The following is a 27,959-nucleotide window of genomic DNA, read 5'->3' as shown; positions in this document are numbered from 1 at the left end:
TGGAAGCTTCAAGCTTGAATATTCTTCAGGTTACGAAAGTCAACATGCATTTTGTCATATGCTTGAGAACAACTCAATCATACATCCTAGAGATTCAAACCCTTCAAATCTATGTTGGCAGATGTGCTAATATGCTGCGATTTGAAATAAGCAACCACACCACATAACAATTCTTTTCAATGACGTGTCTCTGTCGTTACTACAGACAACGAGCAATATTGTTTCTTTGACACCATACAGAATTTCAACAATTTGCACATAGACAACTTCAACCTTGGAATTTTATCATCTCTAACTTGTGACTTTAACAACTTAAGCCGCATATTCCCAAGACTCCCAAGAGCTACCCTTGTTAACATACTGACAAAAGTCCATGTAGTTTTTAACTACCAGCCTTAAGGGACAGCCCCAGAAATACTAATAATAAGATTGATGTTTCACCTGCAAAGCGCACAGCTAGAATTTTTCTTTGGGAAACATAACTCAGCATAGTTCCACATTGCTACATGATTATCAATAATAAGTGCAGGCCTTAATACAAAGTCAAAAAATATGGAGTATGATTCAGAAGGAATTATCTGCCAGCCATGACAGCATACATGTACATTAAATGCCAAAAGCAATATGGAGGACAATACAAAATTGTCAGTAAACGATCTGCTCAACATGGTGGGTAAAATATAGGTTACACACCAACAAGACTCCATACTAATAAAAGCAGGCAGTGCCACTTTTCCTCGAGCAATAGTGCGCTACAATCCAGTCCCCAACCTTTCCCTCATTAAAAAGATCAGCATGCACTTGAAGAACCGTACCAGAAGATGGATGTTGGCTGATAGAACACCATCCAGAGGTTAGAAGAAACCAACATTAGAACTTCAGAACAGTCTTTTCAAACCACTCTATTGGGTATATTTGCTATTGCATATTTGTAAATCTAGACAACTTCAAGCGATAGCGTAACTTAAAACTCTCTCAAGTTGATGGAACAATCCAAATAAGAATGAATTTGTATCCTACAAAGAATACCAAGGCAGGATGACTCTACACAATCTGCACGTGTAAGTATCTGTAATTTTTTCACACTGCTATTGCAGCATCTGCTCGCTGCCTGAGCATCTCAGAACGCTTGCTTTTTCTCATAGCTTCAACCAGCCACGACACTCCATCTCTGATACCCGAGCTGCAGCACCAGAAAGTAAAGAGTCATAAACTAGACTCTCTACAAGCGCAACAGCAATCTGTATGTTCATTGTTGTCCTGAGTACTTTCAAGTATAACATACCCATCATATGCAGATACAGACTGGAAAAGATGGGGACGCTCGTTTAATTCTTTGAGGTCAAAATATCTAGCCAACTCATCTGCTGAGACGGCCTCTGGAAGATCCTGAATTTAAAAAGTTTGTAAAGTTTTTTAGGCAACTGAAAATGTGTCCTTTCAAGTGAGTACTATTAATTTGTCACAAAAGTCTAATCTTTTGTAGTTATATTCCTTGTCTCATAGCTTACATCATAAAGAAAACAGAAATTAGCGATGAAATTCTAGTTAAATCAAGGACTACAGACCTCGTGTAAAGAAAGGCATTTTACTGCAAGAGTAGACAAGAAATCAAATACACCAGCAGAAAGCATTGAATTTAAGAAAATAAAACAAGTCACTATAGGCCGTACAAGGATATTTCATGAATTCATAACTACCATGAAATTGTCAGCCCAGTACATTACCACTGCTAGGCCTTGCCGTATCAATACAAAATCGATCAAATGCATGGATACACAAATGGTTGTGCCATGTGGTTAACCCCATAAGCACTACAATATAGCTTATAAAAATTCTGATAGCAAACCCCAGCCAAAATGGCAATGACCATATTATAGTCTTCCACGCCTCCCTCTCTGAGATCAGCCCTGGAAGGCCGACTCCTTAGCTTTATTGTTTCTAGTTTTCTTCAGTCTCGTAGACCCTTCTGTCTTTCGAAGACTTCGATAAACTTTCTTTCTTTCTCTCAACATGCATAGCTCAGCCTGCCCTTAATCTCTCTTGAACCAATCTGCTCTCGCGCCAGTCTCACTCCTAATGTTTGACATAAAAAGTGGCATGATAAGGCCTTGCATCGGACTTCACATATCTAGACAAATACCCTCATAAGATAAGGAATATCTTTTCTTTTTTTCTTTTTATTTTTGCAAAGAAAGGAACCTTCTATTAATGCTTGAAAAAATTCATACAAAACAGCAGCCCCGAAGGTGCTGAGTATGGAAAAAATCAATAAAGGCTGAAAGAAGAAAACCAGCCTGTTCTAGAGAAACCCAGCTCACTGCCTACGGAATCTCTAGTACAGGGGCTAACAGCCAAGTGGGGGGACTATACAACCAGCGAATCCCTCGTCGAGTGAACATGTAGAAAAACCCTGCAGGCCAAGCCTTGCAGAAACATGTGTGCCTCGCGACAGTTGCCCTAGAGCCTGGGTCCCACGCTCTCAAGTGGAGCGCAGGGTGTAGATGATATCCTGCCAGATGGCAGCCAAGGTAGCTGAGGGTGGAACCGGATGCTCACCCATCACCAGACTACAGCAAGCAACCCAAATGTTCCACGACATGTCACGTGATACTGGCTACTACCTCCCACACCCCTCGTAAAAAACAAGTGGATGTCACCTTTGAAGGGGAGCCCCTGGAAACAGTTGGAAACAGTCAACACATATAAATTGGATTTCACAGACAACTTCAAATGGAATGCATACATGGAAAGGAGGATTCCAGGAGGTTTGAAAGCTTTATATACCTTCCAAAACAAATGCAGGAAAGCACATCTGTGGAACGTACACCATGCTTGTGTAGACAGTATCTTTACGGATGCCCAGCTTGGGCACCCGGGCTCTCTAGAAGTTATTGGGATAGAATAGAAACTCTACATAAGCGTTTCCTAATAGGGGAGCTAGGGGGTAAGAAACAGACACCCTACCCCATCCTCCAAGCTGAAACATGTATGATACCTCTGAAAGGGGAAACATTATGTCAATTCATGGCTTATCTCAACAAGTTGGGAAGATGGACGCCAGTAGGATACCACATAAGGCGGTGGAAGCTACGCAAACCATGGGTTAGCACAGAGAGGGAATGAAGTGGATGGAATCATGGGGTATAACATCTGCCGATATACCAGAAGATGCATGTAAATCAGGGAGATAGTAACACAGAAAATGCTATAGAAAATATGGTAAAACCCGGGGAGAAAAGTGCACCTCTACAAACACGAAATCAACTTGATGGACACCTATGGAATGCAGAAATACCTCGGGGAAGACATATCATTGTTTAAAAGGCATATAATCTCCAAAATCAGAACTACTTCACATGATCTTGAGGTCAAAAAGGGTAGGTGGGCAAGACCCAAGATCGAGAAGAACGGACCTGCTAAAATCTGCCCCCAAGGGAGGTGGAAAATGAGCAGCTTATACACACATCAAAGAAGGCTATGAGGGCAGCATAGATAACTTAAAAAATCTGCTGGAGCAGCCAGCCAAGAAGCTAGGGAGCTACTTGAAAGAGGTTTTAGAACATCGCAACAAAGTATTGGGACTAGCACACAAGCTAGCCCAACAGGTACTCAATACATAAAAAGTTTGTAATTTTTCATGACGGGTCTCGGGTGGACTTTAAAACAAAGATATCATCTCTCTCTCTCTCTCTCTCTCTCTCTCTCTCTCTCTCTCTAGAAGGAAAGAGATACCAAAACAAAAGAGCTTCCTTAGATGTACAACACACCAAAATGCTCTATTGAGACAAAAAGCACACAAGAGCCTAAGCGTGTTTCTACATTTACACCAAGGATGTAATGAAGAAAGCATTATTCAGAGTTGGCGGTGTAGATACCTGCTTGTTTGCAAGAATCAAGAATGGTGCACCTTGTAAATCCTCATGCCTAAGCACCTTCTCTAAAAACAAAACATCAATCCTAACAATTAACGGTAAAATTAAATTTTCAATTCAAAATCTATACACCACCAAAAGTCTGCATTCTAAATTTCCCTTCAAGACAATCAACTGAACACAAGGGTGCATTACCCAAGGCAGACTTAGTGTCCTCAAATCGTGTCTTGCAAGCAGCATCAACAACATAAATTACTGCATGGGCCTCTTCAAAATATTTCTCCCAGATTGTCCGCAAGCCTAGCTGTCAAATAACAACGCATCATTTATTGAGCCAAAATAAAACTAACTGTAACACAAACGTTAATTCGTTTGTAAAATATACTTTTGAGATAAAAGCTTCACCTCGTTACTCCCACAAGTTAAAAATAAGATGAGAATACATAAATCGGTTTTTAAAAAAGGCTTTGTAAGATTGAACAAATCAAAGGCAACATATTAAGATAAGGGAAACTAATATGAGGAGGTAGGCCTTTATACTCATGTGCATGAAGATGTCTCCATGTATATTAATGAATTGAAGCAGTTTTGTAAGGAAAAAAGTATTTAAATCTGAAAAACTTATAATCATGGGCTGATACTAGTAGAGCTTCTAAAAACACAAGTGTAGAAGTATGTGTAAAAGATAAAAAGTTACAGATCATTCTCACTGTAATTATTATATGCTGGTATAAAGTATTGCATATATGGTGCCAGTGAGCACGGTTGCCATGCTCCCTGACAGCCCCTCCTCTTAGGTATAGCTCAGAGGACACTCTCAATTGGCTTTTGTGATTCAGGTTATTTTTATGCTGGCAGGAGCTATGTTTCTTGGATAAGCAAGAAGTAACCTACAAAGGTTATCAGGATCAGGGCTGCTCACGTGCAAAGCATGCAAAGTGGTATGGCTCAGCTAGATCTAGGATGATGCGAGTTCTGGCCTGAGTTCCATGCTCAGAAAAAGCACGTCAAGGTCCAATATCAAGTAGCTTCAGCAAGTACTCATGTGCTAACTCATCACAAAAGTAGTTCACGAAGGCACTTGATGTTGGAGAATCAATGCTCCACCCCTTTGGACATAAACGTAAAATACCCACCTATAAGACCCCCAAATGAGGAGACACCAGGGGCATTAAGAAAGGATGCATTGGCATCCACATGCACCAACCTATCCCACAGACGAGTGGGCTGATCACATGACAGCAAGACGAGCTGCCTAGATGGCTATTTGACAGCATACACACCACAAGATCACACCTGAGAAATCTAGATCCTACTTGGGATGTGCACACATGTATAGAAATACATCACGCTCAGACCCGGAATAGAAAGCAAGATACAGCGGCTGATAATGGAAGAAGGATGTCCAAAAAGAGGACCCAAAATGTGTTACAAAAGGTATACTGATGGCAGGGGTGCTGCCTACTAGTGCTCAAACTGAGGCCACGAACTGTTGTTCTAATATGATGCTCACTCCTGCTGCTGCACTCCTCCCAATGAGGTCTGCAGTGGCTCTGGGAGGAGCCCAAAACTCTCCGTCTGTCGGCACCCTTTCTGCCTATGTAATCTGCTCACTATTTGAGCGCTTCACAATGGTTAAGGACTGCTGGATCTGCAGGTGCCTTTGCTGCACCCTGCCGATGCCTCTGTCTCCACATTCTCCAGTGCTCTGATGCAAGTATGAGGGCTGGAACAGGAGCTGGATTCCCTGCCCTTGCTGCTGCCTTTAACTGCCTCCTCTCATGTCTACTACGCACTTCTGGAGGGCTGTTCAGCAGTCTGCAGAGGGCTTTACTCAAATGCCTCTGCGTGCCTGCCTATCATAAGGCATGAAACGCCCCCCAGACTGGCCGACCCAGTCTGTGACAGACCGACTGGTCTATGAAGCTGGCCGACCAGGGCAGGCTTTAGGGGGCCTATAAGTCCCTGCTCCATTTTTGCCCACTGTCTGGGCTAAAAGTAGCCCATTGCGCCCCTCCAATGGCACCTCAGATTGGCTGCACTCTTGCTCTAAAATAGAGTGCATATGTGGCCCAAAGGATGGCCAATGCCGTGGCTGTCCCTTCCAGGACAGATTGCCCTAAAGGGTGGGTCTCTATTAAATATAAGGACAATCATATGTTGTCCATGTGGCAGCCTCTGTGCTGCCCATGTGGCAGCCTCTTCATATACCTGGATGAATCTAGGAACATTCCCAAACTCATCCTCTAAAAACAACATAGTGCAATTTCAATATCATGATAGTCACTCATCAGGTTGAAAACCATAAACTCCATCACGCATAGCAAGGACTAGCTACTATGACATCCCCACTGACGTCATCAGCACCCAACAGTGGGTGTAGACCATAGTATAAAAATACGCTCACACATCCAAATCCACACACCCACACATACTTGAGCATCCATTTATACAAAGTCTTCGTACTGAGTTTCTGTCAGCAGTCCGGAGGTGAAGGGCAGACTTAGCCATGACGAAGGCTAGCACTAAAGGAGAAGGCTAATCAAAAAGTAGTCCAAAATCTCTTCATTCAAGCTACAACTGCTTGTGAAGTCTTAAACGATTTCATTTTAGTCTCTCCCAAACGAGCACCTAAATCTCTTCATCCCTCTTCCTCCCCCCTACACTCCTACAGGTGTAACTCCCCCATGCTCTCCTCATTGGGGGGCTTACAAATGGGGAATTGACCATATTACTCTGACAGGACAAGTTGGCAGTCCATGTAGCTGGTCAGCTGATGTGGCAGACTGCACACGTAGCACGTCGGCCTATAACCTGAGATTGGCCTGTTCTAGGCCTTTCTTGACCTATACATGGGGGGTTGCACTGCCCTTTCCAATACATCTTAGGATTATCTCACTCATGCATTGTGATAGCAAGTGACCCCAAGCTGTATGCTATTCATAACCATCGGAGAGGGCTTGGAGGCTACTGACATAAAGTAGAAAGAAGAGAGTAGGTACTTGTTCTTGTATTGTGGTAAAGCTTCTAATTTAGCCTGCTTTGGGCACCATTCAATGGACCTACTCATCTACCTCCTCTCTGTCTCTCGTTTATGTGAACTATTCTTCAGTTTAAATTGCTTCAGCTATATTGAATAAGTGCATGGTATATTCTCTCAACCCATGCCACTGCCCAAATAGCAGTAAACTATGCTGGCTAGAGAGCATCTTCCTGCTCTCTAGACCTGCCCACGTGGCAGCCTTATCCGCTGCCACATGGCAGTCAAGCTCAATGGCCAATGCTAGTGCTATAAAACTTGATGACGACGCTGTCACCATTTGAAGCCTCCTACAGAGCCACCAAATGGCCCTCAACTCCAACAAAAACCCCATCTAGGGACCATCTGACATCCGAGTCTCTAACCCCTTCAAACGTGCAATACCTCCTCTCTCGTATAGTGTCTAGTCGGCTTGTTCCCACTATCTAAAGAGTCTTCGCCCTCATATCAAGAAACCCTATCAATCACTTGCCCTTGCCGAGCCTACCCTTACCATTATCCTTGCCCTCGGGCTTGACAATACAATATGAACAGCCCCAATGTTACGTTCCAGTTTCAATGCAACGTGACCTTGGAAGATTGGTTGACAGAAGTCTTTATAGAGACCATAATATAATTTGATGTAACCAAGATGTGTAAATTGTTGTACATATTGGTCGGTTTTATGTATGAAACAATGGCGTGGTTTATGTTGCAGGTTATAGGTTCAACTAAAGGTCAAAGACAGCATCCTATCAAGGTGCTTAATTAGGGGTGCAATGGGACTCGGAGCTCCTTAGGTTTCCTTATGCATGGATTGTTTTGGCTATAGGCTGTTAATTGCCTAGAGGCAATTAATATGCATAACGTTTATGAGGGTATACTAAAGGGAGAAGCATTAGGAATGGACACTTGGCAAAATAAAGGCAAATTTTGATAACAGAGAAGTCCTGATCCGATCAAAGGATATGACAAAAGTCATCGCGGCAAGAGAAGATGAGGAACACAAACTGTACAAGATCAGCGCATTATAGGCCCGCAAATAGTTCAAAGTTGTGGCATGAGATTTGGGCACATCAGCTACAAGACTCTCTCAAAGATGCCAAGATCCGGATTCATGGATAGACTTCCACACATTGCAGACAATGCAGAGGTCTACCAAGCTTGCATGGAGGGTAAGCAACAACAAGAGGCATCTTGAAGGAGGCCACCAATAACATACGTGAAAACATCTCCACGAAATCATTCTCTGAAGCCAAGTACTTGTGAGAACAATGAGAACAGAATGCAAGAGTGAGAGCAAGAGTGAACTCAATAACTGAATAGAAGAATTGAACAGTACAAGAAAGAGTGAGGGGTTTTGTCTAACTAACAAAACCCTTATCCTATCCACTAACCGTAGTTAGGGATTGGACTGTGGTTAGGGAAAAAAACCTCAATGAGAAAAAAGTGCCCCTAACCGACTTATTACATTACATTGGCCACTGCCTAGAATATACTAATAATTCTGATACCCCCCGGCAGTGCCAATGTGGTGTACAACATAGTGATCAATCACCAAAAGGAGATAAGTTTAGGGCACTGCGAAATGCCTCAAACTTCTCACGTGGAAGTGCTTTGGTGAAGATGTATGCAACATTGTCATGTGTTGACACATAGATCATACTGATCTCCCCAGCATACAACTTCTCTCTGACATAATAATAATGAACCTCAATGTGCTTCGTGTGAGCATGAAACATAGGATTCTTTGCCACTGCTATAGCACTCTGACTATCAGTGAGAATTTTAGAAGGACCCTCCAATAAGAGATGAAGATCAGCAAACAAACAACGCATCAAAACACATTCAACTGTCGCTCTGAAAGCTGCCATGTACTCAACTTCACATGAGGACGTAGCCACTGTAGATTGCTTCTTGCTCAGCCAAGAAGTGCACGCTTTGCCCAAAAAGAAACAATTTCCACTAGTGGACTGCCTAGTATCATAGTCTCCAGCCCAATCTAAATCACTGTAAGCATGCATCTGCAAGTCACCCCCCTTGGGAAACATCAAGCCATAAGACTTTGTGCCTTACAAATACTAGAAGAAGCGTTTTACAGCCTGCCAATGTGTAGTCTTTGGGCTGTGCATATACCTGCTCACCTGAGATACTGCATACAGAATAGCAGGCCTTGTATTGAACAAATAGATGAGGCATCCAACAGCCTAGCTGTAAAGTGTGACATCCACTGATTCACCTGCATCATACATAGTAAGCTTCAGCCCTAGCTCCATGGGAGTGGCTATAGGCTTACAATCATATACCTAGATGAATCCAAGAACATTCCCAAACTCATCCTCTAAAAAGACAACATGGTGCAGTTTCAATCTCACGATAGTCACTCATAAGATTAAAAACCATAAACTCCATCACGCATAGCAGGAACTAGCTACTATGACATCCCCACTGACGTCATCAGCGCCCAACAGTGGGTGTAGACCATAATATAAAAGTATGTTCTCACACATACAAATCCACACACCCACACATACTTGAGCATCCATTTATACAAACACTTTGTACTGAGTTTTTGTCGGCACTCCGAAGGTGAAGGGCAAACTCAGCCATGACGAAGGCTAGCACTAAAGGAGAAGGCTAATCAAAAGGTAGTCCAAAGCTCTTAATTCAAGCTACAACTGCTTGTGAAGTCTAAACGATTTCATTTTAGTCTCTCCCAAACAAGCATCTAAATATAAATCTAGCTGATAGGGCAACGCACCATTTAAGATAGAAAGAATTATTGCAATACCAGTAGGCCGCAACTTGGATGAAAACTTCACAACATGAAATTTGCATGTCCGCTAATAAGGCAGAAGCATATACCTAGATGAATCCAGGAACATTCCCAAACTCATCCTCTAAAAACACAACATAGTGCAATTGCAATCTTACGATAGTCACTCATAAGATTGAAAACCATAAACTCCATCACGCATAGCAAGATCTAGCTACTATGGCATCCCCACTGACGTCATCGACGCCCAACAGTGGGTGTAGACCATAGTATAAAAGTATGCTCTCACACATACAAATCCACACATCCACACATACTTGAGCATCCATTTATACAAAGTCTTTGTACTGAGTTTCTGTCGGCACTCCGGAGGTGAAGGGCAAACTCAGCCATGACGAAGGCTAGCACTAAAGGAGAAGGTTAATCAAAAGGTAGTCCAAATCTCTTCATTCAAGCTACAACTGCTTGTGAAGTCTAAACGATTTCATTTTAGTCTCTTCCAAACAAGCATCTAAATATAAATCTAGCTGAAATGGCAACACACCATTTAAGATAGAAAGAATTATCGCAATACCAACAGGCCTCAACTTGGACGAAAACTTCACAACGTGAAATTTGCATGTCCGCTAATACGACAGAAGCATATACCTAGATGAATCCAGGAACATTCCCAAACTCATCCTCTAAAAAGACAACATAGTGCAGTTTCAATCTCACAATAGACACTCATAAGATTAAAAACCATAAACTCCATCACGCATAACAAGGACTAGCTACTATGACATCCCCACTGACGTCATCAACACCCCAACAGTGGGTATAGACCATAGTATAGAAGTATGCTCTCACACATACAAATCCACACACCCACACGTACTTGAGCATCCATTTATACAAAGTCTTTGTACTGAGTTTCTGTCGGCACTCCGGAGGTGAAGGGCAAACTCAACCATGAGACATAACTTGTTGAACCTATCCAAGAGCTTTTGCACATACTTGGATTGAGACATAACGATGCCACCCTTGTCTAGTATGAACTGGATCCCCAAATACAAATTTAACATGCCCAAATTTGTCATGTCAAATTCAGCTTTTAACTCAGCTTTGAAATCTGCAATTATTTCCTCATTTGACCCTGTGAGCAGCATGTTATCTACATAAAGAATGATGACCAAAATATCCCCCCATCCTTCTTGATGTAGAGGGTGCTTTCCAGGGGACTATGACGTAACCCCTTACTTGCCAGGAATGCACCAATCTTGGCATACCATGCACGTGGGGCTTGTTTCAGCCCATATAAAGCTTTATTCAGCTTGCAAACTTGAAGTGCATTGCCAGAAAGTTCAAATCCAAGAGGTTGTTTGACATAAACCTCTTCTTGCAAGTCCCCATTAAGGAAAGCTGTTTTTATGTCTAGCTGATGGACATTCCAAACAAAATTTGCAGCCATGGCAATAACTGACCTTATGGTGGTCATCCGAGATGTAGGAGCAAAAGTCTCCTCATAATCTAGGCCCTTCTTCTGTGCATAGCCTTTGGCAACCAGCCTTGCCTTGTACCTATCAATGGACCCATCTGGCTTCCGTTTCACTTTAAAAACCCATTTGGTACCAATGGCATGCTTTTTTGGTAGCAAATCCACAACATCCCAGGTCTGATTTTTCTCAATAGACTGCAATTCATTGTGCATGGGCATGCATCCAATGCACATTATCCCTGCGTGCCTTACTGCACTACGAGTCCTGCCAAGCAAAGGTGCCTCGAGCCTACTCTCCCTGAGAGTCTGTAGCAACCAATTCAGAACTGTTTTGGCTGCATGTATCTCTTGAATCTCTTGCCTGACAACTTCATCCACACCCTGTGGAGGTACAAAATCAGCATGTGGCTGAATCGGGGCATGTGGATCAGGAGGAGGTTGCTGTAAATTCTGATTTTCAGCATGAGTCTCAGCTGGGGAACCAAAAGCTATAAGAAGCATCCCCTCAAAACATCATCTGAAGAAGCTGAAATAGTAAATTCAGCATGTGTATGTGCTGAATTCTCTTAAAAAATAGCATCTCTACTTACAAAAAACTTGCGAGAAGCAAGATTCTAGAGACGATAGCCTTCACTCTGTGCACTATACCCAACAAAAACACACGTAAGTGTCTTATCTGACAACTTATGTCAAAACTCCACAGGCACGTAGGCATATGCAACACTCTGAAGTGATCCACTGAAGGCTTTCTCCCATGCCATGCCTCATAGGGAGTGATTGTCTTCAAAGCCTTTGAGGGAGCCCGTTTCAAAACATAATTGGCACACATGATGCCTTCGAGCCAAAACTTGTGAGGCAACTTCTTACTAGTAAGCATGCATCTATTGTTGGGGTAAAGGCACATTGCCACCCCTTTATTAAAAATATGACACCTATGACTGTCTTAAGACAGTCATAAGGGGAAAAACCTAATCCTAATAAAACCTATGAGTTTGTGGTGTGGCTCATCACTTCACACCCGCATCTTGAGTGTCTCTCTCTCTCTCTCTCACCTTCTCTCGGTTGTTCTTCTCCCTCTGACCTTCCCTTTCAACTGGTATCAAAGCTATCTATCCTTCCCCCCCTACCCTGGCCTACCCACCCCCTCTATCTATCCTCAGCTCAGCGCAGGCAGCAGCGCAGGGCAACGCAGGCAGCAGCGCAGGGCAACGCAAGCAGCAGCGCGGGCAACGTGCAGGCAGCGCGTGGGCGCAACTGGGCGTCGAATCGCGTACGGACGTACGGCCGTCCGTACATCCGTACGGACACTGTACGGTCGACCGTACCGTACGGATCGCCGTACGGACTGCGACAAGGAGGTACATTTTTCGATTGGGAGCAGCGCAAGGAACTTCTGCGTTAAGGATCTGCGTCAAGGAAGTTTTCTTTTTTCGAATTTTTTTTTTCCGTACCCTGCACAAGTACACGAGCTGAAGTACAACTGGTACAGCTGGAATACGAGTTGTGTGCAACACGAGTGCAACTGAACGTGCATCTAGGCACGCAAGCCTAGGAAGCATTCGAGGAGCAAGAAGAAGAAAATCTCCAATTTCGAGAAAAGTACAACAGGTACAGCGAGGAGATTTGGAATTTTTCCGAGGTGCATTGCATTGCGTGAAGTACAGCAAGTACTTTTCTTTTATTTCCCTCCTATTTGGAGGAGGACTTGTGCACAGATATCGGGATTTATGCATCTGACAGAGGATATATGCTTTTACTGGGTTTGAATCTCAGTTTACGGGTGAGCAGATCATAGGGCTTTTGCCCGGCAGTTGATGCCTTGTATGCCTTGAGGTAGTGTAGTGCCAGAGTGCACACATTCGTCTCGATTTCCGCAGTGTGGAGGTGACATTTTCTTGCAGGTCACATTTCTTGTGCAACACTCAGAGAACCTCAGTTGAGCCACGCTTGGCCAGGGCGCATCGAGTTTACTCGGTCCCTAACTGTCCATCGTTGACAGTGCTCAAAAGGTTCATCATTGAGTGTTTGTACGTTGGGATCTGTGTATGTCACTTCTACACAGGGTGTCAAATCAAGGGGCTTTTGCCCAGATTTTGCTTGAGAGCACTTGGGTTATTGTTTTGAGACCTTCAGATGCCTTTTATCCCCTTGGCTGAAGGGTGATTACTTGGGATTTGTCCCATTTTCTGTTGCAGGTTTGTGACAGGCTGAAGAGTCTGGAGCTTTTCTTTCAGTGAACAGAACAATGTATGACAAGTGGTTTATGCATATAAAATCAGTGCAATACCTCATCTGAGGTGGGAGAAGTGATCAGGACAGCAGTGCTTTGTGCTTTGTCAGCTGATGATGCACTGTTAAAGCACTTGTGGAGCAGCTGCAGCATTCTGAAATTACTGTTTTTATGCCTATTTGAGCACGGTACAGTGTGTCAGAAGGTACAGTAACTGGAGGGAATTTTCTGTTTTGCTGCAGATTTTCTGACAGTAAAAAACAGCACTATTATGAGTGCTCCTGGCTCTTGATAGAGCAGGTTTTTTCTGAGAAATCAGAATTTTATTCAGTCTTTTTTGACTTACAGGGAGTCAGGTACTTTCCTTATCTGATATGGCATCAGGGGGAAGTGAATCATCAATTCTGAACATAAAGAAGTTGGAAGGGGCACACAATTATGCATTATGGGCAGAACAGTGTTTGAATGTACTTCTGCTTAAGAAGATTTCTAAGCCCATAAGGGTGAAGGGTGTCAAGCCATCTAGGATGTCAGATGATGAATGGGAGGAGCTAGATTTGCCTGCGAGGGCTGCTATCATGCTTACTCTCAGTGATTCTCGTGTACAATGTTCAGGCTGAAAAGACCTCTTATGGTGTATGGTAGAGGCTAGCAGAGTTGTATGCCCAAAAGAGTTCAGCCAGTAAGGTGTATTGGTTGAAGAAGCTGGTTGATCTTCGCATGAAGGAAGGTACAGCTATGACCTCACACTTGAGTGAGTTCAATGCCATCTTTACACAGCTTATTGCACAGGGATTGAACCTTGATGAGGAGTTCAAGGCTACTTTCTTGTTGTGTACTCTTCCTGAGAGTTGGGACACTTTCAAGACCACCTTGTCTAATTCGAATGTCACTCTTATATATGCTGATGTAGAGAGCTCTCTCCTCATGGAGGAGATGAGCAGGAAAAATAATGCGGGCAGCAAGTCTTCAAATGCTTTGCAAGTACAGGAAAGAGGCAAGACTCAGCAGAAGGGGAGATCTGCTAGTAAGTCCAAATCCCGCAGTCAGTCCCGTGGTAAAAAGGATATTGAATGCTTTTATTGTGGCAAGAAGGGACATGTGAAGTCTAAGTGCTTCAAGTTTATACGGGATCAGAAAGCCAAGAAGGCTGAAGCAAAGGATGCAGGCAGTGGAAGCAAAGGCAAAGGCAAGGCCAAGGTAGATGACTTGGATGCAGTGAATGTTGGAGCAGAGGACAGTGACAGTGACAGACATGAGGTATTATGTTCTTCTGCTGTAATTGCACACACATTGGTTATTGATGGCCATGACATGCACACCTGGCTCTTGGATTCAGGTGCTTCTTTTCATGTTACTCCTCATAGGGAGTGGTTTACTTCCTACACAGGTACTCATGGAGTTGTTCATCTTGGGAACAACTATGCGTGTCAGATTGCAGGGATTGGCAGAATACAAATAGTATTCCCTGATGGACGCACATTTATGCTTGATGGTGTTCGCCATGTGCCGCAAATCAAGAAAAATTTGATTAGCACTGGCTTGTTGGATGACAGTGGTTACCACACCTACATTTGGGGATTCCAAATGGGTGATTACTGATGGCCAGGTTGTAGTGGCTGAGGGTTATAAGAGTGATACCTTGTACCCTCTTTATGTTTCCAGTGTGGGTAATCATGTTGTTGCCATAACCGAGCTGCCAAAGGTTTCATTGTGGCATAGCCGGTTGGGACACATGTCTGTTAAAGGAATGCAAGAACTATCACGTTTGGGTTATCTGCCGTCTCTTTCTTTTTCAGATTTGCCTACTTGTGATCATTGCATATTTGGCAAGCATTCTGTGACTCCTCATAAGAGGAGAACTCCCCAGAATAGAGCACCGCTTGATCTAGTGCACACTGATTTGTGTGAGATGCCACAGTTATCACTAGGGGGTGCAAAGTATTTTATTACTTTTATTGATGATGCCACACGCAAAGTGTGGGTCTATTTCTTGAAGCATAAAAGCGATGCCTTAGATGCTTTCAAGAAGTTTGTCGCTCAGGTTGAGAATCGGACAGGTCGCAGGGTGAAATGCCTCCGATCCGATAATGGGGGTGAGTATGTGTCACATGCTTTTGTGCAGTTTTGCGAAGCTAAGGGCATCAAACAGGAACTCACAGCCCCTCATAATGCATCTCAAAATGGTGTCAGTGAGCGGATGAATCGAACTATTCAGGAGAAGGTTCGATGTATGTTGTCTTATGCTGCATTGCCCCATGGCTTTTGGGCAGAAGCCGTGCAAACAGCAGTTCGCATTATTAACAGGTCGCCAAACAAGGCTTTGGAGTTGAAAGTGCCAGAGGAGGTGTGGTCTGGCAAGCCACCCTCATATAAGCACTTACGTGTGTTTGGCTGCGAGTGCTTTGCTCATGTACGCAAAGAACTGCGCACCAAACTGGAGCCAAAGTCTTTCAGATGCATCTTCATGGGTTATGGTGACGAAGGTGAAATGGGGTACAGGTTATGGGATCCCGTTAAACGGAAGATTATACGCAGCAATGATGTCATCTTTAAAGAGGATAGTGTACACAAGGAACCCGTGCAACCTGTGGAATACAGGAGGGTTATTTATGATGATGTTGGACAGCAAAGAATGCCCTTTTATATGCAGCAACAGGCTGCTGCAGATAACCCTGTTCAAGAGGGTATACAGGCTGAAAATCAGCCAGATAATTTTGCCAATGATGCACCACTGAATATGCCAGCAAATGGGGCTGTAGAACAGCCAGATATGGTGGTACAGCCACCCGTCATGCATGACGAACAGGCTGGACAGCAGCCTAATCCGGAACATTTTGTTAGGAGGAGCACCCGTGTACAACGGCCTCCTGACAGGTTTGTTCCAGGAGCCAATAATGTGGCTGATTTTATCATGCTGACAGATTGTGGTGAGCCTTCCAGCTTCAAGGAAGTTATGGGAAGAACAGAGAAAAGGAAGTGGGAGAAAGCCATGCAATCTGTAATGGACTCCCTACTTCAAAATGATACATGGGACTTGGTGCAGCTAGCAGGCAGAAAGGTTTTGATGAGATCTTTTCCCCTGTAGTCAAGATGACTACTTTGAGAGCAGTGTTAGCTCTTGTTGCTCATGAGGACATCCATGGATTTATGTCAGATGGATGTGAAGACTGCTTTTCTTCACGGAGATCTCCATGATGAGATCTATATGAGTCAGCCAGAGGGATATGCTGTTAAAGGGAAAGAGCAGCTTGTGTGTAAACTCAACAGGAGCTTGTATGGACTCAAGCAGGCACCAAGAGAATGGTACAAGAAGTTTGATGCCTTCATGCAGTCCCAAGGGTATCATAGGTGTGAGACCGATCATTGCTTGTACACCAAACGGGCAAAGGATGGCAGTTTGATGCTACTCATTCTACATGTGGATGACATGCTGATTGCCAGTAAATCTCAGCATGAGATTAGTGCTTTGAAGAAACAACTGCATAAGTCTTTTGACATGAAAGACTTGGGTGATGCAAACCATATTCTTGGCATGCGGATTACTCGTGACAGGTCCAAGGGACTTTTGTTTCTGTCACAAAAGGAGTACATTGACAAAGTACTGCAGAGGTTTAAAATGGAGGGGGGGAAGTCTATTAGTACCCCGTTGCCTACATTTAAAACTCAGCAGTAAGGACAGCCCCAGATCAGATGATGATAAGGCTGAAATGGCCAAAGTTCCGTATGCATCTGCAATTGGTTCTTTGATGTATGCCATGGTTGCCACTCGTCCGGATATTGCTTTTGCGGTGGGAGTCATCAGCAGGTATATGGCAAATCCAGGCAAGCGGCACTGGGAAGCAGTGAAAGGTGTCTTGAGGTATCTCAAGGGTACCAAAGACTTGTGCATATGCTATGGTAGGCAAGATGCATTGGTGCATGGTTTTACAGATTCAGACTATGTAGGGAATGCAGATAACTAGAAGTCTACTACCGGTTATATTTTCACATTTGCAGGAGGTGCTATATCATGGGTGTCTCGGTTGCAGAAATGCGTTGCACTGTCAACTACTGAAGCTGAATATGTTGCAGCCACTGAGGCTTGCAAGGAAGCGATATGGCTTACTCGGCTGGTGGGAGATTTGGGCATTACAGGAGATATGCCAGTTTTGCATTGTGATAGTCAGAGTGCTATCATGTTGGCAAAGAATCCGGTCTTTCATCAGAAGACCAAGCACATAGATGTGAAATATCATTTCATCAGGGAGGTACTGGAAGACAAGCGACTTGAGCTTGTGAAGGTGCATACTGATGATAATCCTGCAGATTTGCTCACTAAGAGCTTGCCTACAGAGCGGTTTGCACATTGCCGCCACATCATGGGATTAGGATGAGACCACTCTTATTTTATGGTCTTGTATACAGTAACTGTATATTACTGTAATTTTTATTCTTTTCTCCCCTTCGGCATATTGGCCTTTAGGTGGGAGGTTGTTGGGGTAAAGGCACATTGCCACCCCTTTATTAAAAATATGACACCTATGACTGTCTTAAGACAGTCATAAGGGGAAAAACCTAATCCTAATAAAACCTATGAGTTTGTGGTGTGGCTCATCACTTCACACCCGCATCTTGAGTGTCTCTCTCTCTCTCTCTCTCTCTCACCTTCTCTCGGTTGTTCTTCTCCCTCTGACCTTCCCTTTCATCTATCCATCTCCATAAGAGTGCAATTTTTGCGCTCAGCTTTGCCATTTTGCTGAGGTGTAAGCCTCACAGTAAGCTGATGTGTGATGCCTTTCTCCTTAAAAAATGCATCAAACTCATGAGACATATATTCCCCCCCTCTATCTGTGCGAAGTTTCTACACCTTGAGTCTTGTCTCATTTTCAACCATAGCCACAAAGTGTTTGAAATGCATAAACACTTCTGATTTTTTCTTAAGACCATAGACCCAAGTATAATTGGTGAAGTCATCTATGAATGTAACATAATAGAGATGACCACCAAAAGCAAGTGTCCTCATGGGACCGTAGACATCAGTGTGTATGAACTATAATTTACGAGTAGCTCTTACTACACCATCCTTCTTAAAAGGAAATCTATGCATCTTGCCAAGAATGCATCCCTCACATGCATGAGGAGGAGGTGACTCCAAAGGAGGCAATGCATCAACCATAGCATGCTTCTGAAGTGCCATTAAGCTGCCATAGCTCATGTGCCCATATATGACATGCCATAACTCCGCATTCTGCATCGCAGCACAAGGAGTGCTCACTGAAAGTGCAAGATCGGATCTTTTCTCATAAATGTCAAGCTGAAAAAGACCCCGATACAAAGTGCCAGACAACATCAAAGCATAGTCATTCTCTTTGTCTCGGACTGCACACTTAGCATCATCAAATATGACCTGAAATCCTCATCAATTGAGAGAGGACACTAAAGGCAAATTCTTCTTTATATCTGGCACATAAAGAACATCTGTAATTCTGAAATCTGTGCCATCCATGGATGTAAGTATGATGTCCCCACTCCACACACTGAATAAGAAGAATTATTTGCACATGTCACCTTCTTTTTAGTAGGTGGTGGATACAGAGATGCAAAAATATATACCTTTGTAAGACTAGAATAAGTCCAATCATACAAATTTAGAATTTTTGTTGTTCTAAAGAAAATGGATGCAGAGATGCAAAAAGGCTCTTCTTAGAAGTGATGTGCTAAGAAGCACCACTATCAAAATACCAAGTGTTCATGTCTCATTGACACTGAAAGAGCATGCATCCTTTGAAGGATCATAACTGCAAGTCAAGAAAGCATACGGGTCATCCTCAAGAGTGGTTGTAGTATCTGGACTATCCACTGAAAAATCTGAAATGCAAGACAAAAAGGCATCGTGCGGAAACCGAGATAAGACTCAGGAAGAGAATTGAAAGTGGTGGAAATCATCTCTGAATTCGAAATAACTTCATCTATATTCAGCAACTGTTCCCTCAAATCCTTAAGTTTTGTGAGGTGAGCATTCATGGAATCTCCCTCATCCATATGCGTATGAGATAGCTCTCTCTTTAGGAAGGAAACTCTGGCATCATTTCTTGCTGCAAACATGCTCTCTAAAATCTCCCACGCTGCCTTTGAGGTCTTGCATGACCGAATGTGAAGAATAATGAACCTCTTGACAGAAAGAGAAATAACAGAAAGAGCTTGTGCATCCCTAGAATCCCATCTTTTCTGCTCTGTTATGGGAGCCACTAGAGTCACCGCTGCTCCAATCACTTGTGCTGCATTTTGACCTCTACGTCTGCCCCCAATTGTAGGAGTGACAGGTGTAGCCACAAATTCTGGCCTTGCCCATCGTTGTAAGACACGTTAAGACACGACACGTTAGACACACTTTAGACATGAGTGTCTAAAGTGTCTTGATAAGACTCGTCATTATAATAATAAATATTTAATTAATATATGTATAATTATACAAGTGTACAACTTGCTAACATAGCTAGCTGCTTGATTCTAGAAGTACAATAAGCTACACTTAAACAATGCAAGAAGTAACAATGTACTCAAGACTTAAAAGTTAAAGTTAAGACTCACTACTCAAGATCTTGCAAGATCTTGCAAGTTAAGAGTCTCGACTCAAGAGCTTGCAAGTCACGACTCACAACTTTAAAGATTTAAATTGACAATAGAATCTTGATATTCAAAAATCTAGATAAACGACTTAACAAGAGCCTAGAGGGCTACATAGATTATATACCAACATCATTAATCAATACACATAAAGATCATGGCAACAGTATGTCAATCACATGTGACATGAATGAAATATGCATCTCAATACATATAATTGAAAGGAAACTTTTGACTCTCAAGAGCAAATCTCTCAAGGTTCATCCTAATCCGAATCTGCGAGGTCACTGCCACTGTTGGATTCGAAGTCACCATCAATGATAGCATGGTTAAGTCAAACTCGATGTTTGTTGTTACACCCAACCCACTAAAAAAAAAAAACAAGAGTGTCTAAAGGTGTCTTAAGGTAAGACACATGTCTTAAGTGTCTTATCATAAGACACGAGTGTCTTAACAACCATGGCCTTGCCTCATCTCCATTGACATAATCCTAGAGATGTCTGCCAACCAAGATGTTGCAAACCATAAAACTCCACAAGTAGTTGGTGCCATCCAACTTATCCTCTTATGTGAGGACTCCAAACACCTCATTGGGGTTGTTCTGAGCCATTTCCGTCAGAAAACTCAAAAAAACGCAGCAAAATAGACGAGTAAAATCCCATCCTAAGATGTAAAATGCACAACCAGAGTCTGGCAAAAAATTCTGCCCACAGTAACAATTACTGTCATGGCTTATCAAAGGCTTGAAATGCACCACAATGCTCTGCAAATGCCCAAAAATCTGCAAAGTATCTCTGCAAGAAGTGGCAAAAGTCTACAATTTGACTCACACTGAGTCCAAAACTGCTTGCAAATCTTCCAAATGATCTGTCAGCTGTCCGTACAATCGGTTGTACGGGAGCAGTACGAATGTACAGACGTGACTGCTTGTACGGACGACGAGCTATCTGCTGGTGCCGAATGTACAGCGCAGAGCTGTACAGATGCAGAGGTGTGGAAATGTTGGGCTGCCGTACGACGCTCCAACAGTTGTACGGATGGGGGCGCTGAGGTAGCAGATGTACCACCGGCGCTCCAGCAGCAGTACCGATCTGACGTGCAGGTACGGAATCCATACACTGAGTCCAAAACTGCTTGCAAATCTCCCAAATGATCTTTCAACTGCCAGATTGCATCCGAATGCCAAAAGCCCCAATTTCTTTAGGGAGATCGCATCCAAAAGAGGGCAAATTAACTGAAAGCCCCAAATATGCAATAAATTGCAGTGCAAAACCAAAAGCCCTAAATTTTGGGGTGAAATTAAGCAAAAATTGGGGCAAATTCACAAAAAAGCCCCAAATTGACAGAATGCCCAATTTCACAAAATATGGCCTGCAAAGCACTCACAGATCTGCTCCAAATCTTCAGCCAAGCAATGGCACAATGCACAAAAAATTGCCTGCAAATGGACCCTGCAAGAAGACCCTGTAAACAACCACCCTACGAGAGTACCCTGCAAAAGTACCCTGCTCAAGAAACCTGCAACAGTCAGTACAGTACGGACTGTACGGCTGTACTTTTGTCGCAACGTCTGCAAGAAGTACAATCGGTTGTACGGGAGCAGTACGAATGTACAGACGTGACTGTAGCACTGCCCCAAGGCCCCTACCACTAGCATCAGCTTCAATGGTCGGGCTGCAACATGGACAGCAGATGGACTGCCATGTTAGCAGCAGAAAGCGAGAGGAGATCCCTGGCAGAGGAGAGCCACCATGGAGGGAAGAGGCTGTCTGGGCAGGGTTTCCAGCAAGAGATGCCTGCATGGACAGGGCACTGACATCAGCAAGGTTCTGGGCAGTACAGCAGGCTGTATGGGCATTCCTGGAGCAGTTCCAAAGGCTGGAATGGTGCAGGACAGAGGCAGGAAGAAGGCGCAGCAGTTCAGCACGGTTTTGGGACCCTATGGGCAGATTTCGAGCAAAGAATCAAGGCTGGAACTGCCTGGGCCAGTGGCTGGATGCCATGTGGCCAGGCAGGGCCAGCCAAAGCCTGCAAATGAGCCCTGTAGGGGCATTATAGGCTCCTCCCCCCAGTGAGCTGGTAGGGGGAGTTGAGTCGGCTGGCAGGGGCTGTATAGTCGGCCATTTTGGGTAGGGCTTCAGCCCTATAAAAGAAAGCCCTAGGGGCCTCCATTCTCATCACTTGGAGCAGCCTCTGAGAAGCAGGAAGGAGCAGCAACAGTAGCAGTGGTTGCATAGTCACAATGAAACGCGTTTCATTGTCGGTAACGAAACGTTTCGAAACTTGCAACACGTTTCGAAACATATCATTACCAATGAAACATGGAGTATCTTTACCTGTACTAACCTAAATAAAATATATTAATATTTAGTTAAAAGTTTGAAATTTAAACTTTGTAACCTAGATTGAAACATGGAGTATCTTTACCTGTACTAACCTAAATAAAAAATATTAATATTTAGTTAAAAGTTTGAAATTTAAACTTTGTAACCTAGATTCTAGTCTCTTTATTACTAATTTTTAAAGTTCAAAACTCACACTCTAATTTAAAGTATCTCTAATCTTCTGTAACAACTAGCTAGTAACAACTTACAGACTAGAGTACTCCAAAATCATTGGGCATTATAGGCATTTAGTGATTTTTAAGCTTAGTTTACATATTTTCAGTATACTATATGTATGCAGGGTTTAAATTTTGTATTTATTAAGACCCAAATATACAAACTCAATTTTTGAACGCCCCCTGTTTTTTTGAAACGTTTTGAAATGTTTCACGTTTCTAGGTATTGAAACGTTTCTTTGAACTATGAGTGGTTGGGCCTTACCCAGGAGGTGAACTAAGCTGAAGATCTGCAGACTTAGCTCAACAAGTGGCCGCCCACCTAGGCTCACTTTCCGGACAGCAAGGTGGAAGGGATCTCTGGACAGACAGTCTACATAAGCTCAGAGGAGCACGAGGGCTCAAAAATCTAGAGGTGCCATGCATATAATGTATTGTGTCCAGTTTGTGAACGGACAGAAATATATAAGTGTTGCTTCTATATTTGTCTCGGATGCACTGTCTATTCTGGCTTGCACACACACATCTATGTTTGTGAAGTACACACAATGTATGAAGTTTGATTCCATAGTGAACAATTCCACATGTATCATCTATCGGTCTTCCGCTACAGGATACCCTCTGGTGGGATTTAATTTTCTAACAAATGGTTGAGAGATATCTGGACACACAAGGATGGGATCTTAGGTTAGAGCATCCTTCAGTTTCTGGAAACTTACACATCTTGTTCAAGACCATCCAAACGCAGCCCAATACAATATCAAAAGGTCCCATATCTAGAACAAGTAGATCGCCCATAAAGGAATACTCTCCAGAGAATTTAATTTGAGTGGCTTGGCAACATTGTTTGCTGATGGAATGCTCACCATTAGCCACTTAACTTTAAGGCCATGGTCCAATGTAGATGGGACTGCTTGGACAGATTGGGAGTTGATGAAGTTGTGGGTACTCCCACTATCAACCAAAATGTGGACGATCTACCATTGATTATCCCCATCAATCTGAGACCTTGGGTACCACTTGAGCCCATGATAGCTTCTGGAGAGATGCTGTACAGAACAGATTGAGTGTCCCCAAACAGGTTATCATCATCAACACAAGAATTCCCATTTGAATCTCGTCCAACATCCGCAATCATCAATTACCTCCATTGTGGGTAGTTGCTTAGACTGGTAGTTGCCATCTACCATGGTATCACAAGGAGTGGACCCACATGGGAAGGAGGGATCCTCTTTGGATCCATGGTTGACCACATCATCATCTTGGCCATCACTCACACAGTCATGAAATTCATATTATGCTTCTGGGTTCTCAGAGGGTAAACCACCTTCAATTTCAAGTAAGTTTTGCTCGTGATTTAGCCTTGCATTTGCTCCTATGGTCCAAGCGCCATTTCTCTTCACAGAAGTAACATATATTCTCTTCCTTCCTTCCTCCATGAGAGCCTGAGAGAGATGCTTAACTAATCTTTCCCCCATATCCTCCTTGCTTGGTGGCTTAGGCAAGGCCTTAGCCTCACCACCCTTATACGCTTTAGCTACTTCCAGACAGCAGGAAATCTAGTGCTAACCTTACTCATGGGCTTGTTGCCAAAATGCCCAATACCAATGCCCTTTTCCTTCAAGTTATACTTAGGCTCATAATGTTCAGCAAGCTGCATGGCCTGCCAAGTACAGATGGGCCTCTGGACAGAAACATTAGAGGCTAGGCTAGGGTGAAGACCATGAATGAACTTGAGCATCTTGCCCTTTTCATCAATCCCATGAGTAAATAGGGAATTGTTTGATGTAGTCTTTCACCGTTCCCTGCTGGGACAGATCATACCACTGACAAATATATTGGTCTCTAGCCAGTTGTGAAGCTAAAATCCTGAACATCTAGGCCTTAATTCATCTGATGTGTCAATAATTGTGCCTTTTCTTTGTAGAACACGTTCAGGTCACTTAAGGGCCAGCACTAGACTCCTCTGTCTTTCCCTTGCCCCACTTCCACTGCCACCAGTGACAAGGATAATCACTGCCGGAAGAGAGTGAGAGGATGGAGAGATAGCATGTGCTTTATGTGCAGTCTTCATGTCAATGAGTATCCTGCTGACAAAGATTCTCTATCATGTGCAATGTAGACTTCTAATCATTTGTCTACTGTGAGGGCAATGCTCCCCTGACCAGGTCAGTCGTCAAGAGTTCTACCCTCAAAAACAAGCTCGCTTGATGAAAATCGCAAACACAGCAAACTTAAAATCTGAACGGTATGAAGCAGATTTAGCATCCCAATGGCATGTTGGTGTCTTTGACTGGCCTTTGCCCTTGGGCAGGAAATTCCCCTTTCTTCTGGATAATAGAACTTCATCTAAAGCAAGGAACAGACAGAGCACCCACTACAAGCCATTGTTAGTCCTCCTCCATGCTTGAGCTTTGTCAACACGGGAATAAATCACAATGTCACACCTGACCTCCCAAATAGCAAGAATTATCTTTGACTTATATGCCTAAACCTGGCCAATGTTTCTGCAATCAGACAGGAGCCCTTCAAGCTCTGAAAAGAGAGTCTTCAGTTTCTCTAATGTCCCCAGAAAAGTGTACAGTCTTCTATTTCAATGACTATCTCTTGACAAGGCTTCTCTGTTATGTGCAATGTCAATGACAATCTGTTGACAAGGCTTCTCTGCTATGTGCAGTGTCTGCAGTGAGTGCCATATGCTCACCTTATCAAGGCAGCCGTCAAGACTCGAGAGTTCTACCAAATCAAGGAGATTACATAGAACGCTTAGAGAAACTTGTGTATACTGGCAACAAACAAGTTGAATACATTCAAGAGGCCTGCCCTGGCAAACTGAAAGCTGAGAGAGAGAGAGAGAGAGAGAGAGAGAAGAAGAAGAAAGAAGAAGAAGAGAGAGAGAGAGAGAGAGAGAGAGAGAGAAAGGGGGAGAAAATGATGGCCAAATTTTCGAAATTACTAAAATTGAATTTTTGCTTCTTAGAGAAATGACCATCGCTTAAGGCCTAGCCCAAGGGCAGGCCATAAATACAGCGTTTGTGAAAACAGTAGACGCACCCCTTGGCAAAATATGTTAGAAATGACCCAATAGAGGGTACGCACAGCGGAAGACTGACAGAATTGCCCAGGAGCTCACACAGTGTGGTGTGGGGTGTGGAATCACAAACTTCTTAACTTATGTGCATAGATGTGCAAGCCAGTAAATAGACAATGCTCAGAGACAAATATAGAAGCAACACTTTATATTTCCATCCGTCCAGAAACTAAAAGGTCCTTCTACTACAAGCCTGGCACTTGTAGATCTCTGAGCCCGCGTGCTCCACCTCGAGCATATGTAGACTCTCTGTCTAGATCCCATCCACCTTGCTGTCCGGAAGCCAGCCTAGGTGGGCAGCACCTTGAGCTCAGTCTGCAGCCCTATGCCAACCTCCTTCTCCTCCTGTGTGTAGGTCCAAGGGTGGGCCTGTGGCTGCTGCTGTCTGCTCCCCAACTGCTGCTGCAAGTGATACTGAATGAGGGCTGGAGGCCCTCCTTTTAAAGGGCACAAGGCCTGCCCCAAAAAACCGACCAGCAGCCTGAATCTGGCCGACCCTAATCAGGCTGACCAGGCTGCTATAAAACCGCCCTAAAAGGGCTCACTTAACCAGGGCCCCCTGGCCCACAAAACTAGGGCTTTGGCCCTCACTTCAAGGGCTGATGCCCTCTTATATATGCAGGGTCCAGCCCCCTTTTGCCCTGCCATTTCTAGGCATGGTAGGCTGGCTGGAACCAGCCCTACCAGCCCTATGACTGGCCGACCAGGTTGTTGGTCACCCCCGCCCTGTTGCGCCTCTGCCAGGCCTTTTTCCAACGCCGTACAGATCTGATAAGCCTCCATACAGCCCCGTACAGTGGGGCCGTACCCTGCTGATGTCAGCACACCCTTCACAGGGCCCTGTTGCAGGCCATACACCTGTCCTTTGCTTTGACAGCTGCCCACATGGCAGCTCATGTGCTGCCCATGTGACAGCCCCAATCTCTCCAGCCTCCCTCATGCTCTCCTCATATGGGGGCTTACAGATGGGGAGGTGACCATTCCGACAAAATAGGTCGTCACAGTGCTAACTCCTTACAAAGAAAACCCGTAGGAGACTCATTGATCTAAGTGTATATACAAGTTCAGATTTTTGTTGTTCTAAAGTCCAAATTTCTAGAGAAGAAAAATGAGCTAACAAATTTTTTTGAAAAATATATCTAGCAAGCAAAGCAATGTTTATGTCGACATCAGTGCCCAAGCATAAGCAGCCATACTGGATTTCTAAAGACCCCTCGGAGACTCATTAATCTAAGTCTACCAGGAATGCCTCGAGCGAAGACTCATTCATCCAAGACTAACGAAATCCATCGAAAACTCGATGACCCAAGCCTAGGCCTAACGTGAATGCTTCACGGATTAGTAGGAGAGCAGGAAACTTCCCCTTTCTCTGTTTTACACAACTTCATCTACAGCAACGAAAAAAACACAGACGGAGCACCCACTGCAAGCCATTGTTAGTCTTCCTCCATGCTCAAGATTCTCAACGCGTGAATAGATCACGATGTCGTACCTGACCTCCCAAATCCCAAAAAATAAGCTTTGACTTAAATGCCTCAGCCCGGCCGATGTTTAGCCCCACGGTCGGAACTATGCGATCAGGTGGGAGCCCTTCAAGCTCTGAATAAAGCGTCTTCAATTTCTCCAATAACGTCTACACAAACGGCAGATCTTTAAGAGCTAATGTGTGCACAACGCAGCGACCGCAAGGGGAAGAATAACCACAGTACTGTCAGATTTAAAAAAGAACGAATACATACGAACGGCTATCGGGTGTAGGCAATTACCGTTTTCCCGGCCTTATCGATGCCCAGTATGAGGGCATGAAACTCCGCTTTACTAAACAGATATTTCCACAACCCGTACAGCAGAGAGAACATCCCTTCCCTCGGCGTAGATCTACTACCCCTTCTTCAAACACAGGGGATCATGAGAGGCCGTGCGGGTGCTCGGATTTGCAAAACAGACTTTTCCTATAAGAGTGGAATTGCAAGAAAGGACTGCAGCGCCTGCGGCCGATCTGGTGCCAATCCTGTGGTATGGAGCGTGATCTTCGAGGATCATCCGGAGAGGCCGGTGATGATGGGGAGGAGGACGCTCCCGTCGGATGATTATGGAGTTCACCTCTCCTGTTGACCCGGTGTGTCGTTAGTAAGCCACCCTTTGTCGTTAGTAGGCTACTCTTTGAGGGGCATGCAACACTTGTGAGGATTTTGCCAATTCTAGCTCAACATTCCACTCCACACTTCGAGCTTCTTTCCGATTGGCTGAAACGACCTGCAACAACAACCCTCTCAGGTCCTCATTGCTCACAAGCTAGAATCAGCAATGCTGGCTTAGCAT

At 43.9% G+C, this 27,959-nt stretch overlaps 1 protein-coding gene across 3 annotated transcripts; it reads right to left on the bottom strand.

Annotated features, from left to right (window-relative positions):
• Positions 1 to 466: 466 nt before the first annotated feature.
• Positions 467 to 27,959, bottom strand: GB1 (GTP-binding protein 1). Of its 3 annotated transcripts, none has more exons than XR_015542444.1 (7): positions 27,404 to 27,959; positions 27,130 to 27,270; positions 4,071 to 4,179; positions 3,879 to 3,940; positions 1,286 to 1,389; positions 1,021 to 1,183; positions 472 to 832 (listed from the first exon to the last, which is right to left on the bottom strand). XR_015542444.1 is itself a non-coding variant. In XM_087388164.1 (6 exons), exons 1-6 carry the CDS (start codon positions 27,494 to 27,496, stop codon positions 1,081 to 1,083), a joined length of 612 nt encoding a protein of 203 aa, XP_087244290.1. In that variant the 5' UTR covers positions 27,497 to 27,959; the 3' UTR covers positions 467 to 1,080. The 3 variants fall into 3 exon arrangements, 1 of the variants encoding a protein (XP_087244290.1); XR_015542443.1 differs by having other exon boundaries at positions 475 to 832; positions 1,030 to 1,183; XM_087388164.1 differs by having other exon boundaries at positions 467 to 1,183.

This window comes from Dipteris shenzhenensis, chromosome 17, assembly GCF_047967505.1.
Source record: "Dipteris shenzhenensis isolate YYH24624 ecotype China chromosome 17, Dip_SZ_1.0, whole genome shotgun sequence".
Taxonomy (NCBI): Eukaryota; Viridiplantae; Streptophyta; class Polypodiopsida; order Gleicheniales; family Dipteridaceae; genus Dipteris; species Dipteris shenzhenensis.
This window is presented reverse-complemented; position numbering and strand designations above follow the sequence as displayed.